This window comes from Lepisosteus platostomus, chromosome 1 (assembly GCF_059453375.1).
Source record: "Lepisosteus platostomus isolate fLepPlt1 chromosome 1, fLepPlt1.hap1, whole genome shotgun sequence".
In the NCBI taxonomy this organism is placed as follows: Eukaryota; Metazoa; Chordata; class Actinopteri; order Semionotiformes; family Lepisosteidae; genus Lepisosteus; species Lepisosteus platostomus.
Genome location: NC_142611.1, coordinates 41,723,941 through 41,740,396, shown reverse-complemented (window position 1 = coordinate 41,740,396; position 16,456 = coordinate 41,723,941). Strand labels below are relative to the sequence as shown.

Below are 16,456 nucleotides of genomic sequence, written 5' to 3'. Positions count from 1 at the left end.
CTAGAACATATTCTTTTGCCAGGATAGTTTTTATTTTTAAGACTTTTTCAAGAAATACAAACGCCGTACATCAGTACATGCAGAGAAGACACAAGTTAAAAAAGTCGCACATTAAATTGGCCAAATGAAACCAGGACTAAAACCAACTTCTGCTTAGAGAAAGGTATATCTTTAAAAGCATTTTAAAAATATCCACATTCGCAGTGTGATGCGTTTGGACAGTGGGTTTCACAGCTGTGGTGCAGCAACAAGAAAAATCCCCATCACTCATTGTGTGGAGCCTGGTCTTAGGTAGAATAAGAAGGCCTGAAATGGCAAATGATTAGCAGCAGATAGGGCTGTGGTCATACAGTACATCCTTAAAGTAATCAGGAGCTAGGCGTTTGAGAGATGTGTAATCGGTATAACCAGAGGAACCTTTGAAGAGTCATTTTCATAGAACAAGCATCACAGAACTTTGGACATACAGAAAATTGTTTAGTACCTTAGTAGATACCCTAGTATGTTCAACTTGAATGGAAAATAGTTGTTTATCTTGTAGAAAATGTGGACTTCAAGGGTTGACAGTGTCCTGTTTGCAGGTGTAACCGATTTAATTGAATTGCCAATTGCTGTGCCCTCTTATTGATGCCCACTAATAGTAAACAGCTCATTATAAGACTAAGTAAGCTCTTATATATGAATGGTTTTATAGTGTCACTCTCAGCCTCCTAAATATATATCTAAGTAGACTTCTATCTTGTGAGTTGATAAAAGCCATTTTCTTTTTTATTTTATTTTTATTTTCCAGAACTACAAACGCTGTTTCTAAAACTACTTTAGATGAGAAATGTCTTCTGTAGTAAGTTCTCTGGTCTCTCTAGCATATTTCTCTACAGTGCTCTGTATTGTTTATTTCCTGTTATTGCAGACTTTTGAGCCATTGATTCTGCCCTATACCTTCCTTGCAGTGCCCCGCTTAGTGAGTCGTGAAAATTGGTTTCTGTTTTTTTTCTTCATAACTATCTGATTTCAAGAAAAAGGCTACTTGGAATAGAAGACTTCTTCACTGAGGCAGTAAAATATGTTACCTGGGTAATTTTTCTCTGCTTCACTAAAAATATTGACGTGATTTTGGATGTGTTTAGCAGTGTTCAACTGAACAGTACTATGTGCTCTTATAAAGATGTCTCCGGTCTTTATAGGGCCTCTTTATTTTGATGAATTTATAAACACTAAATGCTGGGACATTTCAATCAAGAGTCAAGCTCCCTGCTCCCCTGCCTCATTCTCAGCTCCATTTACTGACCTTATTCAACCATGAATCAAGGCTGTAAAAAACATACAAATCTTTAAGTATGTACTGTATGTACAGTATGTGTTTCAGAGACTTGAGTTGCAGCTGGAAAGGGTCAGTAAAGTTGAGTATAAGGCAGGGAGAAGGAGTGGACAGTCAGCCAGGGAGTGAAGCGCTCGAGTAGCTGCTTCTTAGACAGGGTCTGTCTGTTCTTGCTCCAAGTCAGAGGTTCCAGTCTTATCTGAGCAAGAGGGCTTGTTGGGTCTCTGTCTGCTTAATCTTGGGCGGCAGAGCTCTCGGGCAGATCATTCTGCCAGTAAAGAGAAAGGTCTTTTTCTGAGGAATGGTCTGAAACCCACTGCAGTGAAATGCGCTGAAGAGAAGCACATGAATCTCTTTGGCACTATTTGTTGTATAAAGCACTTCTAATAAAAAACTGTCTGATCAACTGATGTGCCTGAAATGCCTGCATCTTAGGTTTGTTCCCGACGTAGTCTTGTTGAAGTTATTGTGTTGTTCTTGTCTGGCTGTCAGGTGAGATAAATCCTTTTTTTTCCTGCATATTACCTCAGCTTTCAGATTATATGTGCATCCTTGGTGAAGAGTCTCTGAATAACTGTAGCTGTCCGTCCAAATATGTACACGGGTGGATGACAAAGATGTGAGCCTTTCACGATAAATATCACTTAAATTACTATATAATTATTTTTCCAGGCAATGTGGATCATGTCATTAAGGGCTGTCCTCTTGAAAACAGACCTGTGACCTGGTCCCCTTATGTATATTGCCATTCTAAACATAGTTAAGCCGTTAGCATGTATATTTTTATTAGTTCAGTGTAGCACAATCAAAATATTGCTAGATCATTTACAAGACTTACAAGACAGTTGTTTGCATTCCCTCATTTCATAATACTTTTCTTTGCTGTCCGTGTGCTAGGCTGTGGTACACAATATACTGTCAAGTTCTAAAGTCTTTTTATTACTATATTTATTCCTTATTCAAAATGCCACAAGTTTAAATATTTCTTGTATAATTTGCCATGGCTTATTGCAAATGCCAAACAGATTTAATTTGCTTTCAGACTGGGAGTTTCATGACTTATGACTGCTAGGAATTTTCAGTAAGTGCAGAAGACTTGTTTTAGTTCTAAGTATAAGTATACTTAGCATGGGGCAAGTATTTTATTAATAGATTTATATTTCCTTATAGAAATTATAAAGTATATTTAGATATTATTAATGTTCATCTTCCAATGTGCAGGAACAATGTCTGAGTTATTTAACTATTGTGCCACATGAGGGCAGCATAACATAGGATTTTAAAAGGCTATATCAAATGAAACCATTCCAATAAAATGTATATTGCCTTGCAATTAGTTAGGAGTTCTATCTTCTAATTATTAAAAGCAGCTGTTGATCAGAATTACCTGATTTAGAGAGGCTTAGATTTAAAAGGAATTCGAGCTGCAATATATTCTAGTTGTGCAGCCCAAACCAAGAATTACAGAGCGTCATTTGACTTAGGGTTGCTTGTGCAGCACAGGGGAAAGCACTCACAATATTTGTGTTCAAAATTCTTTCTCTTTCAAGCACATGCTTTCAGGCACATTTCAGACTGTGTCCCAGTTAGCTAAATGGACTGCCATTGCTGTCATTGGTGTAGTCTTTTTTTGAAGGGCGCCATGCATCACAACAAACAGAATTTCAGGTTTTCCAGTTGAGAAATATTAATGATGTCATTATTTAATGTTTCTGTGAAGAAACTGCATCTCTGAAGCAGGCATTTAAAAAAAAAAAAAATTACCCACAATGCACACCGGAAAATGTCAATCGCCGGAAAAATTGGTTAATTGGCAGTACCACATGAATTTCTGTGTTGCTGATTGTTTTATTGTAAACATATGTTTGGGGAAAGGCTTGTTGTTTGGATTCTCTGTTTAATAGAAGCCTAGGAGACAGCTGTGTAAGCAAACACAATCCTGTTAACTATCTGCACAGCAGGATATGAGATCTGTCTGTTCAAGGATGTGAACAGTGATTAAGTAATTTATTTAACCTTGGACTTTCTCAAACCCAGAGCCATCCTGTGAGTTGGGGAGCATGTGGGAGGTGTGGGATACTTATATTTTGATTTGTAGTACAGAACTAGTCCAGATCTTCAGGTCATCACATTTATCTAGTCTGCTTAGGTGTCCTATATAATATTTAGTTCCTTAAGGTTTTTTTTAAGGTACCTATTTTTTGCTTTGAAATATCGGTCCATATGCAAGGCTGAGGGTATGAAGCTATATGTGTTAGTGTATTAACTTGTACCTACATATGTTTACCTAAATTGGTAATAATTTTTCTCATGGTAGATTCTGATTTAGAATCACAAGTTGTCAATTGACCACACCACAAATACATAGAAGCAAAGAAAAGGACCTGTGTGTCCATCTAAATTGTGCTGTTTTTTTCCACTTTGTATACTTAGTGCAGAACAGCACCACGGCCGCATTGCCATTAAATGGAGGAGAGCTGTGACTGTGATTGATGCCTCAGGATCACAGACGCCAGGAAAGTTATGGGTTAGTGTTGCATGACAAGCTGAGAATACTTTGGCTAAGTCTCTAGAAATCTTTATCCCACAACTGTACCTTGATAAAGGATTTCTGAAGCTCTTCATTGTCAAACCACTGGTCTGCTGCCTTGCTGCAGTCAAATCAAAGAGGAGCTCTGCACCTGCTTAACATATGGTCTGATAATGGGTCTTTGAAATGGAGGCACGTGAGAAATTTCGGTTCTTGCACGCAAGATATTTCGGTTCCTGCACATTTAATGGCCAGTATTGCTTGGTGTATTTGAATAGCCATGGTTACCCCAAATTTATGTATTATTCAAAATGTAGCTCTTTGGACTGCAAACTAACCCAATTAAACCAAGTATTGGCTTTCAGTTTCTGATCTAGGCTGAAAAGTCTATTTTTATAGCAGATTCCTGCCGAACGTGATTCTGTTTCCAATAGGTTGCCCAGTTACAAGGACTGGCCTCGGCATCGACCTGATATTCTCTGAACTCTGAATCTGTCATGCATACTGATTTGTGGGAATTGGTAGAAGTATCTGTCGGTGGTCTGATTTACTCCCAACGCATGTATGAGTTTAACATTTTTCCCAACATGTCTGACACATTACACTGGGTCTTCAGGCTGCAGAGATTAAGATTCAAGTAAATATTATTAAGCCTTTTGTATTGCTAGTAATTCTCAGCCTTAAGTGAATGAGAAGTGTTATACACTAGCAAGACATATCATATACATCAAATCATATGCAAGAGCCCTACTAATCTTTAGTGTGATTCCTCCTGGACAACAATCGTGCCGCCACCTCCTGCCACTGGTGCTGAAAACAATAAGTGGGGTTCCCAGTTGACGCAGATCAATGATTTTGAAGATTCATCTGTCTGCAGTAAACAATATCCATCACCTATAAATTAACTAGGCATCTGAAATGGTGCTGTTGGAGAATTGATGAAAACGAGCGAGTCTAATTACCATGCAAAAATTCATTCCGACAGTTCCCCTTCGTATATCTCTTCTCTTCCTCTGGTTGTACAGCTGTACGTGTCCAGACATTTAAATCCGTCATAAGGAAATCAGTGGGAATCTTAAATTGGTTCCTAAGAAGTGGAGCCTGTGTGTGCTGTGTGAACAGGCAAGCCAGTCTAATATTGTCATAGATATACTGTAGCTCATGCTGATGCTGTAAGGTCTCGGATATGCACAGCCAAAGACAGGCACTGGTGTTCGCAGGCGAGATGAGGCAAGCACCCCAGCTTAGTCCCTGTGGGAGTCAGTGTGCACCAGCTCTGTGGGCAATCGGCCAAGGGAGAATGAGGAATTCTTTGTGAAATTCATTCTATACAGTACAATAATAATAATTCCTTACACTTATATAGCGCTTTTCTGGACACTCCACTCAAAGCGCTTTACAGGTAATGGGGACTCCCCTCCTCCAACACCAATGTGCAGCATGCACCTGCATAATGTGACTGCAGCCATAGTGCGCACAGTACACTCACCACACACCAGCAATCAGTGGGGAGGACAACAGAGTGATGAAGTCAATTCATAGATGCTCTTTCATAGGAGGCCATGATGAGTAAATCCAATGGGAAATTTGGCCAGGATGGCAGTGTAACACCGTCTCTTCTTTTCAAGAAACGCCCTGGGATTTTTAATGACCACAGAGAGTCACAACCTTGGTTTTACATCTCATCCAAAGAACGGCGCTTTTTTACAGTGTAGTGTTTCTGTCACTATACTGGGGCATTAGGACCTACACCACAGACTGCAGGGTGATAGCCCCCTGCAGGCTCCATTAACACCACTTCCAGCAGCAACTTTAGTTTTTCCCCAGGAGGCCTCCCATCCAGGTACTGACCAAGCTCACACCTGCTGAGCCTCAGTGGGCTGCAAGTTGTGAGTTGCAGGGCGATATGGCTGCTGGCTTATTTAATTTATGGTTAGTAGTAGAGAAGGCATTTATAATGAACATCTGTCAAACAAGGACAGCATGATGTTGAAAAGTTAAACAGTGCCCACCTGCTCAACATGAGGAAGACAGAAATGTGCTGGTCACTTCTTGACCTTCTGTCTGTAGTATTTGTCTTCAGTCACTGCAGTCTGTACAAGACTGTCTTTATTCCTCTTTGTTTTGTACGGTGTTCACTTGTGTATATACAGTATGCTAACATGTAAAGACAGTCATAGAACTGGGTAGTGTAAATCAAAGACCACATTCCAAAACAGCTCATAGCCTCAGAACTACTTTCAAACTGTCATCTGACTGGAGCACCACTATTTCATCTTCCACGGTTCCTTGGTCTAGGTCAGTGGGTAACAGATGAAAAACTAGCATGAAAAAGAGTTTTCAAATTAGTCGTTTCAGACCTTTGATACAGTATCTTCAAGGCTGAGCTGAAATTCCTTTTCTAATTTGTCTAAAATAAGTACAGAAACTTGAATTGAGTAAGTAGGTCTGTAGTGTCTGTTGTAATTGGGGAGAAAAAAAGCTTGTAGGTAGCTCTTTTTAACTTGGTAACATACTGTATAGTTCAGGTGGGTAGCTGCGTCAGCATGCGTAGGCTGCAAAGGAACAAGTAATAGGTTTATTTCATGCTGAAAAAAAGAATAAGAAAGAAAACACAATGTTTCAGCCATGGAGCCTTCTTCAGGCTACTCTATAGTGTTTGCATTAAGCTCTGAAATACCATTATAAGATGTAGCCGAAAATGAAGATTGGCATGCTTGCCTTGAAATTGAAGGCACAGTGAATTTGTAATGTCTGTAGAAAACCCAGTTCCTTTCCTTTTTTCTCCTTACTTTCAAGGAATTTGCAGATCAGAAGGAGCAGGTTGCGAATGCTCTTGAATGTGACAAAGCCACCTGACTTTGCTGTGCATAACCAGATCACCATCCTCCTTATTTAATTCACATAACCTGGTCAGCACTGTGATGCAGTGGTTAGCATTGCTGCTTCACAACTTTGCGGCCCTGGGTGCAATTCCCGGACTGCTGTCCTAGTGGAGTTTGTACGTATGTTCTCCCTGTTTTAACGTGGGTTTCCTCTGGGTGTGCTGGTTTCCTCCCACAGTCCAAAGAAATTTTGGTCGTTCAGTTGGCTTCTGGGAGAATTGTCTGCATGTACCCTGCAAAGGCCTGGCGTCCCATCCAGGGTGTATCCCACCTTGTGCCCATTGCTTGCTGGGATAGGCTCCGGCACACAGTTGTCATCACGTGCACATCATATACATCTGTACTGATTAATACAATTTAAAATATTATTCACCTTTTAAAACCGATAAGAGCTTCCATGTTTTGGATAAACAATAAAATAAGCCAGTTTGGAAGCCCTTGTTGTGTTTTGTCTGCAGAAAAAGCGCTGCTTGTAAACAGCTTTTAAGGGCTGACATGTTGATTTACAGAAATGTAGCTTAGGACCTATTGAATTATCTCAAACACTGTTGAGCAGTTCAGATGACTTAACACTACAGGAAAACACAGGCCTTCAAAAATTCTCATGATGCTAAAGGCCGGTCATACTGTATGCTGAGAGGGATCCTGTCCATCTGGGTGAACTGCTTTTCCTTTATTGGCTGGTGGCTAGTTGGACTGGCTGTTGGTGCCTTGATAATAATCTTTTCCTCAACATCGGCAAAACCAAAGAGCTGATTGTCGATTTCAGAAAGCTGGGTGGGGACCATTGGGTTAAGACCCCTTTTCACATCAATGGGGTGGCTGTAGAGATGGTTAGCAGCTCCAGATTCCCATGTTCTTTCATTACTAATGATTTTAAAGTGGTCCCAGCATGTACCTGGAGCTACAAAGAATGTGCAATAGCACCTTTACTTCCTCAGACACTTGGAAAAAATAATGATCTACAACTATTCTCACTACATTCTTCAGGTGTGCTATTTAAGTTAAGTTAAGTTTGCTCACATGTGGTTTGGCAGCATCTCGTTATCTAACTGAAAGGCGTTGCAGGGGGTGATCAAGTCAGCCCAGTCCATTATTGGAGTACAGCTGTTCTCTGTTATGGACATTTTTAGAGCTCTCTTACTTAGCAAGGCTGGGAGTATTATTAAGGATAACACTCATCCTAGTTTCTTACTTTTCTCTTCCCTGCTCTCTGGTAAGCTTTATAGGATAAAGGAACGTACTGTACCACCAGATTCAGAGACAGCTTCTTCCCATAAATTGTCAGATCATCGAATTCTACCTCTCCTACTGACTCACACACTGATGTTTTATTCTGCACACTGCTTATGGTGACTTTTATTTCAGTTGTATGTTATTCAATTTTATTGTTGTTACTGCTGCTGTTCTGTTTACAGTAAGTCTGATGTTTCCTTAATGTCTTTGTATTCGCACATACAAGCAAATAAGCATGTCTTTGCTAAAATAAACTCCTTGTATCAATCTCTCTATGGCTGGACAGGTAAACCAGTGAGATAGTAGCAAAAGTATTCCTAGTTGGAAATAGTATACCGTAGCCTCCATGAAGACCTTTATCATCAGATGTTACTTCTGACAAATACCTCCACCACGACTGTAGTACAGGCATGCATACTTTTTGCATATGGGCTGCCTGGTAATATCAATAACAGGCAAATATTGCAAAAAACAAAGTAGAAGCCAAAGCTGTTTTAGAATGCTTAAAGGAATAAAACATTCATAAAATATTAACATTTTCCCATTTTAGCAATATGTTTGAAACATGGATCTCACTGCCTTTCCTCTTAGTGTACTAAATAATAGCAGAAATATGCTTCTGTCCTTTTCCCTTTGCATTAGACAATTGTCAAATGCCTCAATATATCCAAAATAATATTTACAGTGTCGTACATTACAATGCAGACAGTGAGTATGCAAACAAAACTACAGTGTTGTAAGTCAAACACGGTTATTTCAGACTAACATGTACCAAGGGAAGGAATTTCAGAAGTAGGTTATTTGTCCCTTAAGCTTCACAGCTTCTTGTCTGGAGTAACATGAAATGCATTCCTTCCAGCAGTATATGAGGGTGCTCATTTGAATATTATAGGATAATAGGGCTCGTTTCCTTCTCCATACACATGGAATGGGCTCGGTTTCTATGGTAACCAGGGAGTGTTGTCACATTTTTTCCCCACTGTTTTTGGAGTGTAATCAAAGTAAGACGAAGGTATCTGTGGAAGATGGGTAACTGAATTGTTTCTGACATTGTTTATATCACAGCAGTAGCTGGCAGACTCTTGAATAATTCAGGCTGAAAGGTAAGTTCATGAACAGAACCAAGTTTAGGCTGGAAAACGCAGAAACACCATCCAGCCAGAAGGCGAGTGTAGTTCCTTGTTACGGGTTCTTAAATATACTGTAGGCAGGATTGGGGATGTGTCTGCATGATTTACTGGAGTTCCTGTTTTACTGTTTTAACTGAGTGGAAGAAGGGCAAGGAAGTCAGGCTTATCTCATGCCAACCTGACACTGAATCTTTATTTTGCACACCTACAGTATGTAAAAGAAATTGGCAGAAATGCGTGTGATTAAATTAATAGTGAAAGCTGAGAAGATGCCAAACATCCCTTCACCTTTACTGCACTGCTGATCTTTAATTAAAAATAAATTCAGCTTAGGGAGGTCCTGCAGTCTTTATGGAGCCAGATGCTGTCAGAGGAAAAAAAGAAACAACCTATTTTGTGACCCTCTTAATTAGGTGAGTGTTGATACAGTGTGTGACCCAAAGAAATGGGCTGCACAGCGTGTAAGAAGATGTTGAAAAACCTGAGGATACAATAAAGCTTGAAGAGGCAAAAAAATGAAAGTTTTCCATGATACAGGGCATGAACCTAACTGGAATCTTGTGTTTTGTTGGTAAAATGTCAGTGAGCTCAGGGAAGAGGATAGCTTTGTATATCCTGGTCTAAGAAAAAAATGCACCCAGCACACAAAGCCAAGCAAGGGACTAATTGTTTTCACCTGGGAACCAGAATGAGTATCTTTCCCTATTATAATTTCTATGGAAATTGACAGGTAGCTGAATACATCATTTTAACATTTTCTAGAGGATTTTATTTTGAGGTAAGTTTTTTTTTTTTAATTACGTTTTGCAGTTTTGACATTTAAGCCTGACAGTTATATACTGTAATTGGAACACATTAAATACATTTTATGACATTAGTATGAAATATTACCCAGGCAAGCATGTACGTACCACTTATTTGTTTTTCATTTCATTTATAATAATTAATTGTATAATTACAATTACATGCAATTTAATTAGGTTGTTTCTAGTGCATTTTCTTTTTTTAGTTTTACATTTTCCAAATTGTTTACTCCCACAAGTAAAAGGTGTAATGAACTCTTGGCAGCCTTCTGTATTGTAAGGCAGATTTAAAGATTACCTGGAAGCAGTTTTACCCGTTGGTAAATTACTAATGGATTGGACAGTTTCTTCCAGATTTGTTCTCCTCAGTGTATTAAACCTGAACATTCTTAAACACCTTAATTCTAAAGTTGAGTGCATTGTTTTTAAAATGTTAGTTATAGTAGCTTGTGAGTGAGAAGTCATAATGCCCTTATGCTTGTCTTGTTCTCAGTAACTCTCCGAGTAAGTGGAATCATTAGAAGGCTGTAATCAGGTTGATGCCTTCTCTTATATTAAGACTAAGGTCACTTACTCACTTGTCGGTACAAATGTCTCAAATCGGCTATGCTGACACTAATGGCTTAATCTGTTTTTCCCTTTATATTCACTATTGTGCAGTGGTAGCTGGATTATATTAACCATTTCTTATCACAGGCTAAACAAAATTAATTTTGAATTGAGTGACTTCATAGAAAAACCTGCATATAATTTCCAAAAAAGGTTTCTTTTTATTTCTAAGAATCAACTTGGTTTTGAAACAACCATTTTAAGGGGGGGTGGGGGGGTTGTGAGAGAGGGTGTACAGTATGTGACTGATTTTCTTTTTTTTGGATGTGACTGCTGTGACTGTGTTGCTGAGATCTCAGCTGCTTCTTCTTGGTTGCAATTCCTATAGTACTGTCAGTCTTGAGGCATGTTTTTTTTTTTTTTTCAACCTGCTTCCTGCTGCCAAAAGGTCTATTTTTTCACAAGGCAGAGTGCCGACAGATACTCGTAAACCTCTGCCATTCGTTTGGAGACTGGGCTCTTCTTATGGAAAGGCGGTACAGTGATAGCATGTGCAGACGCTCTTCCACCTCTCCAAAATTTGTATGATAGCCCCCTTTTGAATGGAAATCGTTCTTGAGACCAGAATTCTGTTTTGCTCATTTCTTCAAATTTGTCATTTTTGAACATCTATAACAATTCCAGGTGTAATTACCATGATGTTTCCTTTTGTTGAATGCCATATCTTGTAACTGAGACTATTTATGGTCCTTCCACTCTCACACGTATTCTTAAATTGCCACAGAGAAACCGCGCTTCACCCATTAACCATTTTATTGGAGCCGGAGCCTTGACTCGTGTGATGTTTCAGCCTCTTCTCCTGTGTGAGGTTGTTATCTCTTTTTCGGCAGATGGACGAGATCAAAGGCAAGGACCGGGTGGTTCTGGCTCTGGAGAAGGAGCTGGGTGTCCAGGCGGGTTACGCTCAGAAGCTGCTGCTGCAGAAGGAGGCCCTGGATGAGCAGCTGGTGCAGGTCAAGGAGGCAGAGCGGCATCATGGGAGCCCCAAGCGCGAGCTCCCTCCCGTGCTGGGCGACGCCGCCGACTTTATCCTCTGCCAGGTGAGGACAGCAGATTTCAACCTTTCCGTCTAGTTTTCTTCAGAATGCTGTACTGTTCTCTCGATTCATTCATTTTCCATTTCAGTTTAACCCGATCGACTCCATTGTAGGCCTCTCCCACTACGAGTGTCAATTCGCATCTAACACTACACTTTCCATCACTAAAAAAACATTTTTTCATCATTTAAAAAAATATCACAAATGCAAGTGATCTCCAATTTTTCTCTTAACAGAATCATTTTTTTTGCAACAGAGAAACTATTTCATAATAAAGGTTTAACACAACTGAAACTGTGTAAAAACATGATCCTAGTACAGATGCAGCCATTCAAAATGCGCGGTAAAAACCCGCGGTACGGTAACCTACCCACAAGCCACCGCGGGGCACCGGAGGATACCGCAGGGCAAGTGATTGGCTGGCCAAAATGACCGACAGGGGCACTCGTGGTGCATTGGTTGGTAGTGCAAAGATTTAATCATTTAATGTCTTTACTGTGCACATTTTAATCCGCTTAGTTTTGAATATTTATATGGATTTTACCACTAAAGGGAAATTTTAGTAGCTGAGCATAAAAAGAAGAGGAGCATAACGCATCTGAAGGTCATAAACGATATTAATTTAAAACACTACTGTATGTATGTAAACTGTACTGTGTATGGCTGGTCTTGGTAGTTTAAAGAAAAAATACACACCAGTCTTCCATTTCTCCCTAAACATTTTAAGCATGAAAGTTTTATGAAACGGTACCCAAATATGCGATTGCTGTATAGAATGAATTTTAATTAAAAAAAAATATTTAACACGAACATTAAGCTGTTTACATGTTCCGCCTGAGAACAGTCACCCGTTGCTACCCAACGCAGAATGGTGATTGGCTGACACCATCTGACACCCCTCTGATTGGAGAAAAAAGACGTGCTGGTTTGCTATACCAGGAAGAGGATTTCTTTCAATTCTAAACGTGTATTTTAAAAGTTTAAGAAGTAAAAACCTTACAGCGTACACAGATTTCTAAACTGATCAGGATCGTTATCTTTGTCTTATGCATAATAATGTTCACCGCTCTGTCCAGCAAATTAATAATAAACTTTATTTTATATAGCTTTTTAAACGAATAAGTAATTAGATTGCTCATAAACCTAATCACTTGCTTTTTCTTTTTATTTAGGCTCAGATTTCAACTATAGATCGTATTATTAATAACCATAATAACAACCAACCAACAAAAACAACCATATAAACATAATACCAACCAAAAACATAGATAACAACCACAATACAAAATCAAATAATCAAACCATTTTACACTCGCAAAGTCCTCCAATTATCATAATCCCGCCCCTTATGCAAAACCAAACCTTCCTCCCATCCCAGTTTATCCTGTTTATCATAAACAAAATCCACCTCAATTTTCAACATAAAGCATTACAAAAAATCAATACCTCAACACTCCATACTCAACAACGATAATTCACAAACAGCCAGAACATGTAACTACACATTCCCAAACATACTTTCCATAGCCCCGCCCCTTATGCAAAACCAACATCCCTCCCCTGTTCTCTCTCTCCCCTGGCGGTTGTAATTGTTTTTATTTTCAAATAAATTTTAGCAAAGTCATGTATTTTAAAAATCTTAAGATTTTTCTATTTATGTCTTTATTTAGTGGTTTCATTAGTGACAAAGGCTAAACTTTCTTGGAAAAATGTCTTTTATGTAAACCATGTTTGCTATTAATTCATTCAGGGCTAAAATATGTTCATTGTCTTCTAATGAAAGAAGGGTTCCTTTCGCCGTAGTCGGGAGCCTAGCCTTTAACTAGTAAGTACTGTATTTACTGGGTTTTTGAGGGGGGGGGGGGGGGGTGTCTTTCGCTGGAAATCTCGCCTCCTACTTTGAAAATACCCGTGAAACCGGTTCAATTCGTCACAGCCAGCACTCCTGCAGAGAGTTGGGTTGTACTTGCAGTGCATACAGTACACGCGTTATGCTCTTCGTTAATGTCTGTGAAGTTTTATTTAATCTCTGAGCCATACTGATTCTTCTGGAAGACAGTTTCCGCCAGGGAGTAAAAAAAAAAAACACACTATGGTATTCTCTCCAATGCAGTGCAGTTAAAAACATACCTCTGATGCTGCTCCTAAATGAATATCGTTTATGACCATCAGAAGCTTTATGCTCCTTTTCTTTTTTCCAGTTGATTGAACAGGGAGAGGCATTTCATGATGTACTTTTCACTGATGAAACAACAGTGGCTGTGGAACAGTTTTCAACCAAGTCGTTTTATTAAAAGGGGAGATATGTACACGTTACTGAAGCTAAAAGTTTAGCCTTTGTCACTAATGTAAACACTAAATAAAGACATATAGAAATCTCTTTATTTAGGATCAGAGTCTTACATGTGGTTATTTCGAAAACGTTTGTACGTGCTCCTTCTTACCATGTTACTGTTTACCGTTCCTGACCATATTAAGTTTAAGTGCCTGTGGGCACTTTTCCTGTCCGTGGGGGGTGGACCGTCTTTCATTAGAAGGTTAGTCTGTTCTACTCTGAGAATGTAGAGGCGGTGGGAAGTGCCCGCGGTCATTTAATTAGTATTAAAATCTTAGTTATCTTTCTAGTTCACAGGTTTGCATGCATAATTTAATTTTGAAAGCCACTGAGACATCAGGTACTACTGTTGTATTTATGAAAAAGAAACAAAACAAAAAACATACTAACAACTGTGCCATCCTACTCCTTAGTTAATACATTTTATTCATAAACAGTTAACATTGTTAGCAAAATATTTTGAATTATATTTAACCCTATTTTTTCTTTAGTTTTGTATTTAACTTATTATATGATAGTCAGACTTAATGTATATTTGAACAATGAAAATATATTTTTACAAGATTTTACATTAAGCACTTATAATTAATATGGTAAATAATAGTAAACTGTAACATGCTGTTACAAGATCGGTTAACTGCGAAGAAAATCCTTTCAGAGAAAATGTTTCAGGTGTGAAGAACAAACCTGTTCCCACACACCCTGCCCCCACTACCATTAGAATATACACAAACATTTTAGCGTTTCATTCTGAGCAGAAGACCCTCACACCTGAAGAGTGCTGGCTGTGACGAATTAAACCGGTTTTACAGGTTTCAATCACAGATTGGGACTCAGTAAAGTAACACACAGCGCCACTGGATTTGATAATACTGTACCTAACCAAAATCCGCAATATGGAAACAGAACCTAATTGTCGATAGATGATGTACTCGTAACATTTTTTCAAGACGAACTACAACATTTAAAAAATGACTTGTATGTACTTGATATCTCTAATCAATCCACGGGTCCCAGCACAAAACGAAAGTAAAACGCATACCGTTTCTCGCTTCTTATTGCTCAAAAGTAATTTGACCGTATGAAATGCATAATATAAACCTAGAAACATATACGTGAGCAGTACTTAAGCACTGTAGTATCGGTGTTAAGACATACCTCTCAAATACTGTAAATCAAGTTAAAAATATCTCAAGACCGATTCTGGTCGTAATGAAACCATGTTTCGTGTATGTTTTCTTTTTCATTTTGAAATAACTCATTTCTAAATACCTTTTTCACTGTTAACATCTTGTAGCAACTTTGCGACAAAATATACACTCTGACAGTTCATCCTGCTACCAACATTAAATAAAACAAATCTTAAGATTTCTATATTTATGTCTTTATTTAGTGGTTTCATTCGAAGCTTACAATGTTTAGGGAGAAATGGAATACTGGTGTGTGTTTTTTTCTTTAAAGTACCGAAACCAGCCATATACTGTATGTTTATGTTAAGATTTCCCTTCAGTGGTAAAATTAGATATGAATATTCAATACTTAAACGGGCACAGTTAAGACATTAAATAAACATATACATATTGTATACAGTACAGTTTGCATACGGTAATATGTTTATGTTACGCGATTAAAAAATAAATAAATAAAACTGAAAGGTCCAGCACTAGCTGGATTCGAACAAACAACCTGCCAGTTGGTAGTCACACACATAGACCAGTAGGCTACAAGACAGCTCGCATAAGCAGGCAGGCGAAACAGCCCTGCCGCAGTACACGGATATAATCATACCGTTATTAAATTCTTGAGATACGCGATTCCATATTATATTCCCTTTTAATCAAATTCTAAAAGTATGCTTGTTGACTCCGGTATCACGTTAGTTAAAGACTTCAAAGCTTACAATGTTTAGGGAGAAATGGAATACTGGTGTGTATTTTTTTCTTTTCATGATAGGTGTCGCATTTTAAATCATTTTCGTAGTTAGAAATTATGAAACGCCCTGTTAAAAGCAAGGAAGTTTTTATGCCCGTTGAAGTAAAACAAAATGCCTGACAAAGTATGGCTTGGACAGATTCCAAGTGCTTGTACAAATGTGCTAAAGAAATTATACTTTGAGTATACAGCTTGTCCAAAGTCATCCATTATTAATACTATTAGTAATATCTTCAGTAAAGGCTTTGATGCATAAATATTTCTGATAAAGGTAGGTTGTGTACTTTTGTCCAACTGAGCAATCTTGCTTTCATAAAATATACCAACATTTGAATGACTGATAATTAACATGCTGTAATACACAGTTCAAAATTAAAGGCTCGAATGCTGTACATGAGAGGTTAAGCTCCCCCTGGCGGTTTTACAAGGCGACGCCGGATAGCTAGTCACGTGACACACGTGATACCGCGTGATACCCCGGTGGGCGTGTCGCGGTATGCCGTGAAATACCTCACCCATTTTGAATGGCTGCATCTGTATGTCTAAATTTGAAGCAACCTAGACTGTTTCTGGTAGGAATCTGGAAGCAAACCACAATAACTAACATTTTAAGAAGGCTAGTTCTAAAGACCTGACTTTGT

At 38.6% G+C, this 16,456-nt stretch overlaps 1 protein-coding gene across 11 annotated transcripts in view; it reads left to right on the top strand.

Annotated features, from left to right (window-relative positions):
* Positions 1-16,456, top strand: part of LOC148677957 (janus kinase and microtubule-interacting protein 1-like) — a 123,724-nt gene that overhangs the window by 53,976 nt on the left and 53,292 nt on the right. For all 11 annotated transcript variants that reach the window (XM_088628929.1, XM_088628894.1, XM_088628970.1 and 8 more), the window contains exon 4: positions 11,342-11,551. In XM_088628929.1, the coding sequence (XP_088485055.1) occupies positions 11,342-11,551 (210 nt within the window). The remainder of the gene's footprint in view (positions 1-11,341; positions 11,552-16,456) is intronic.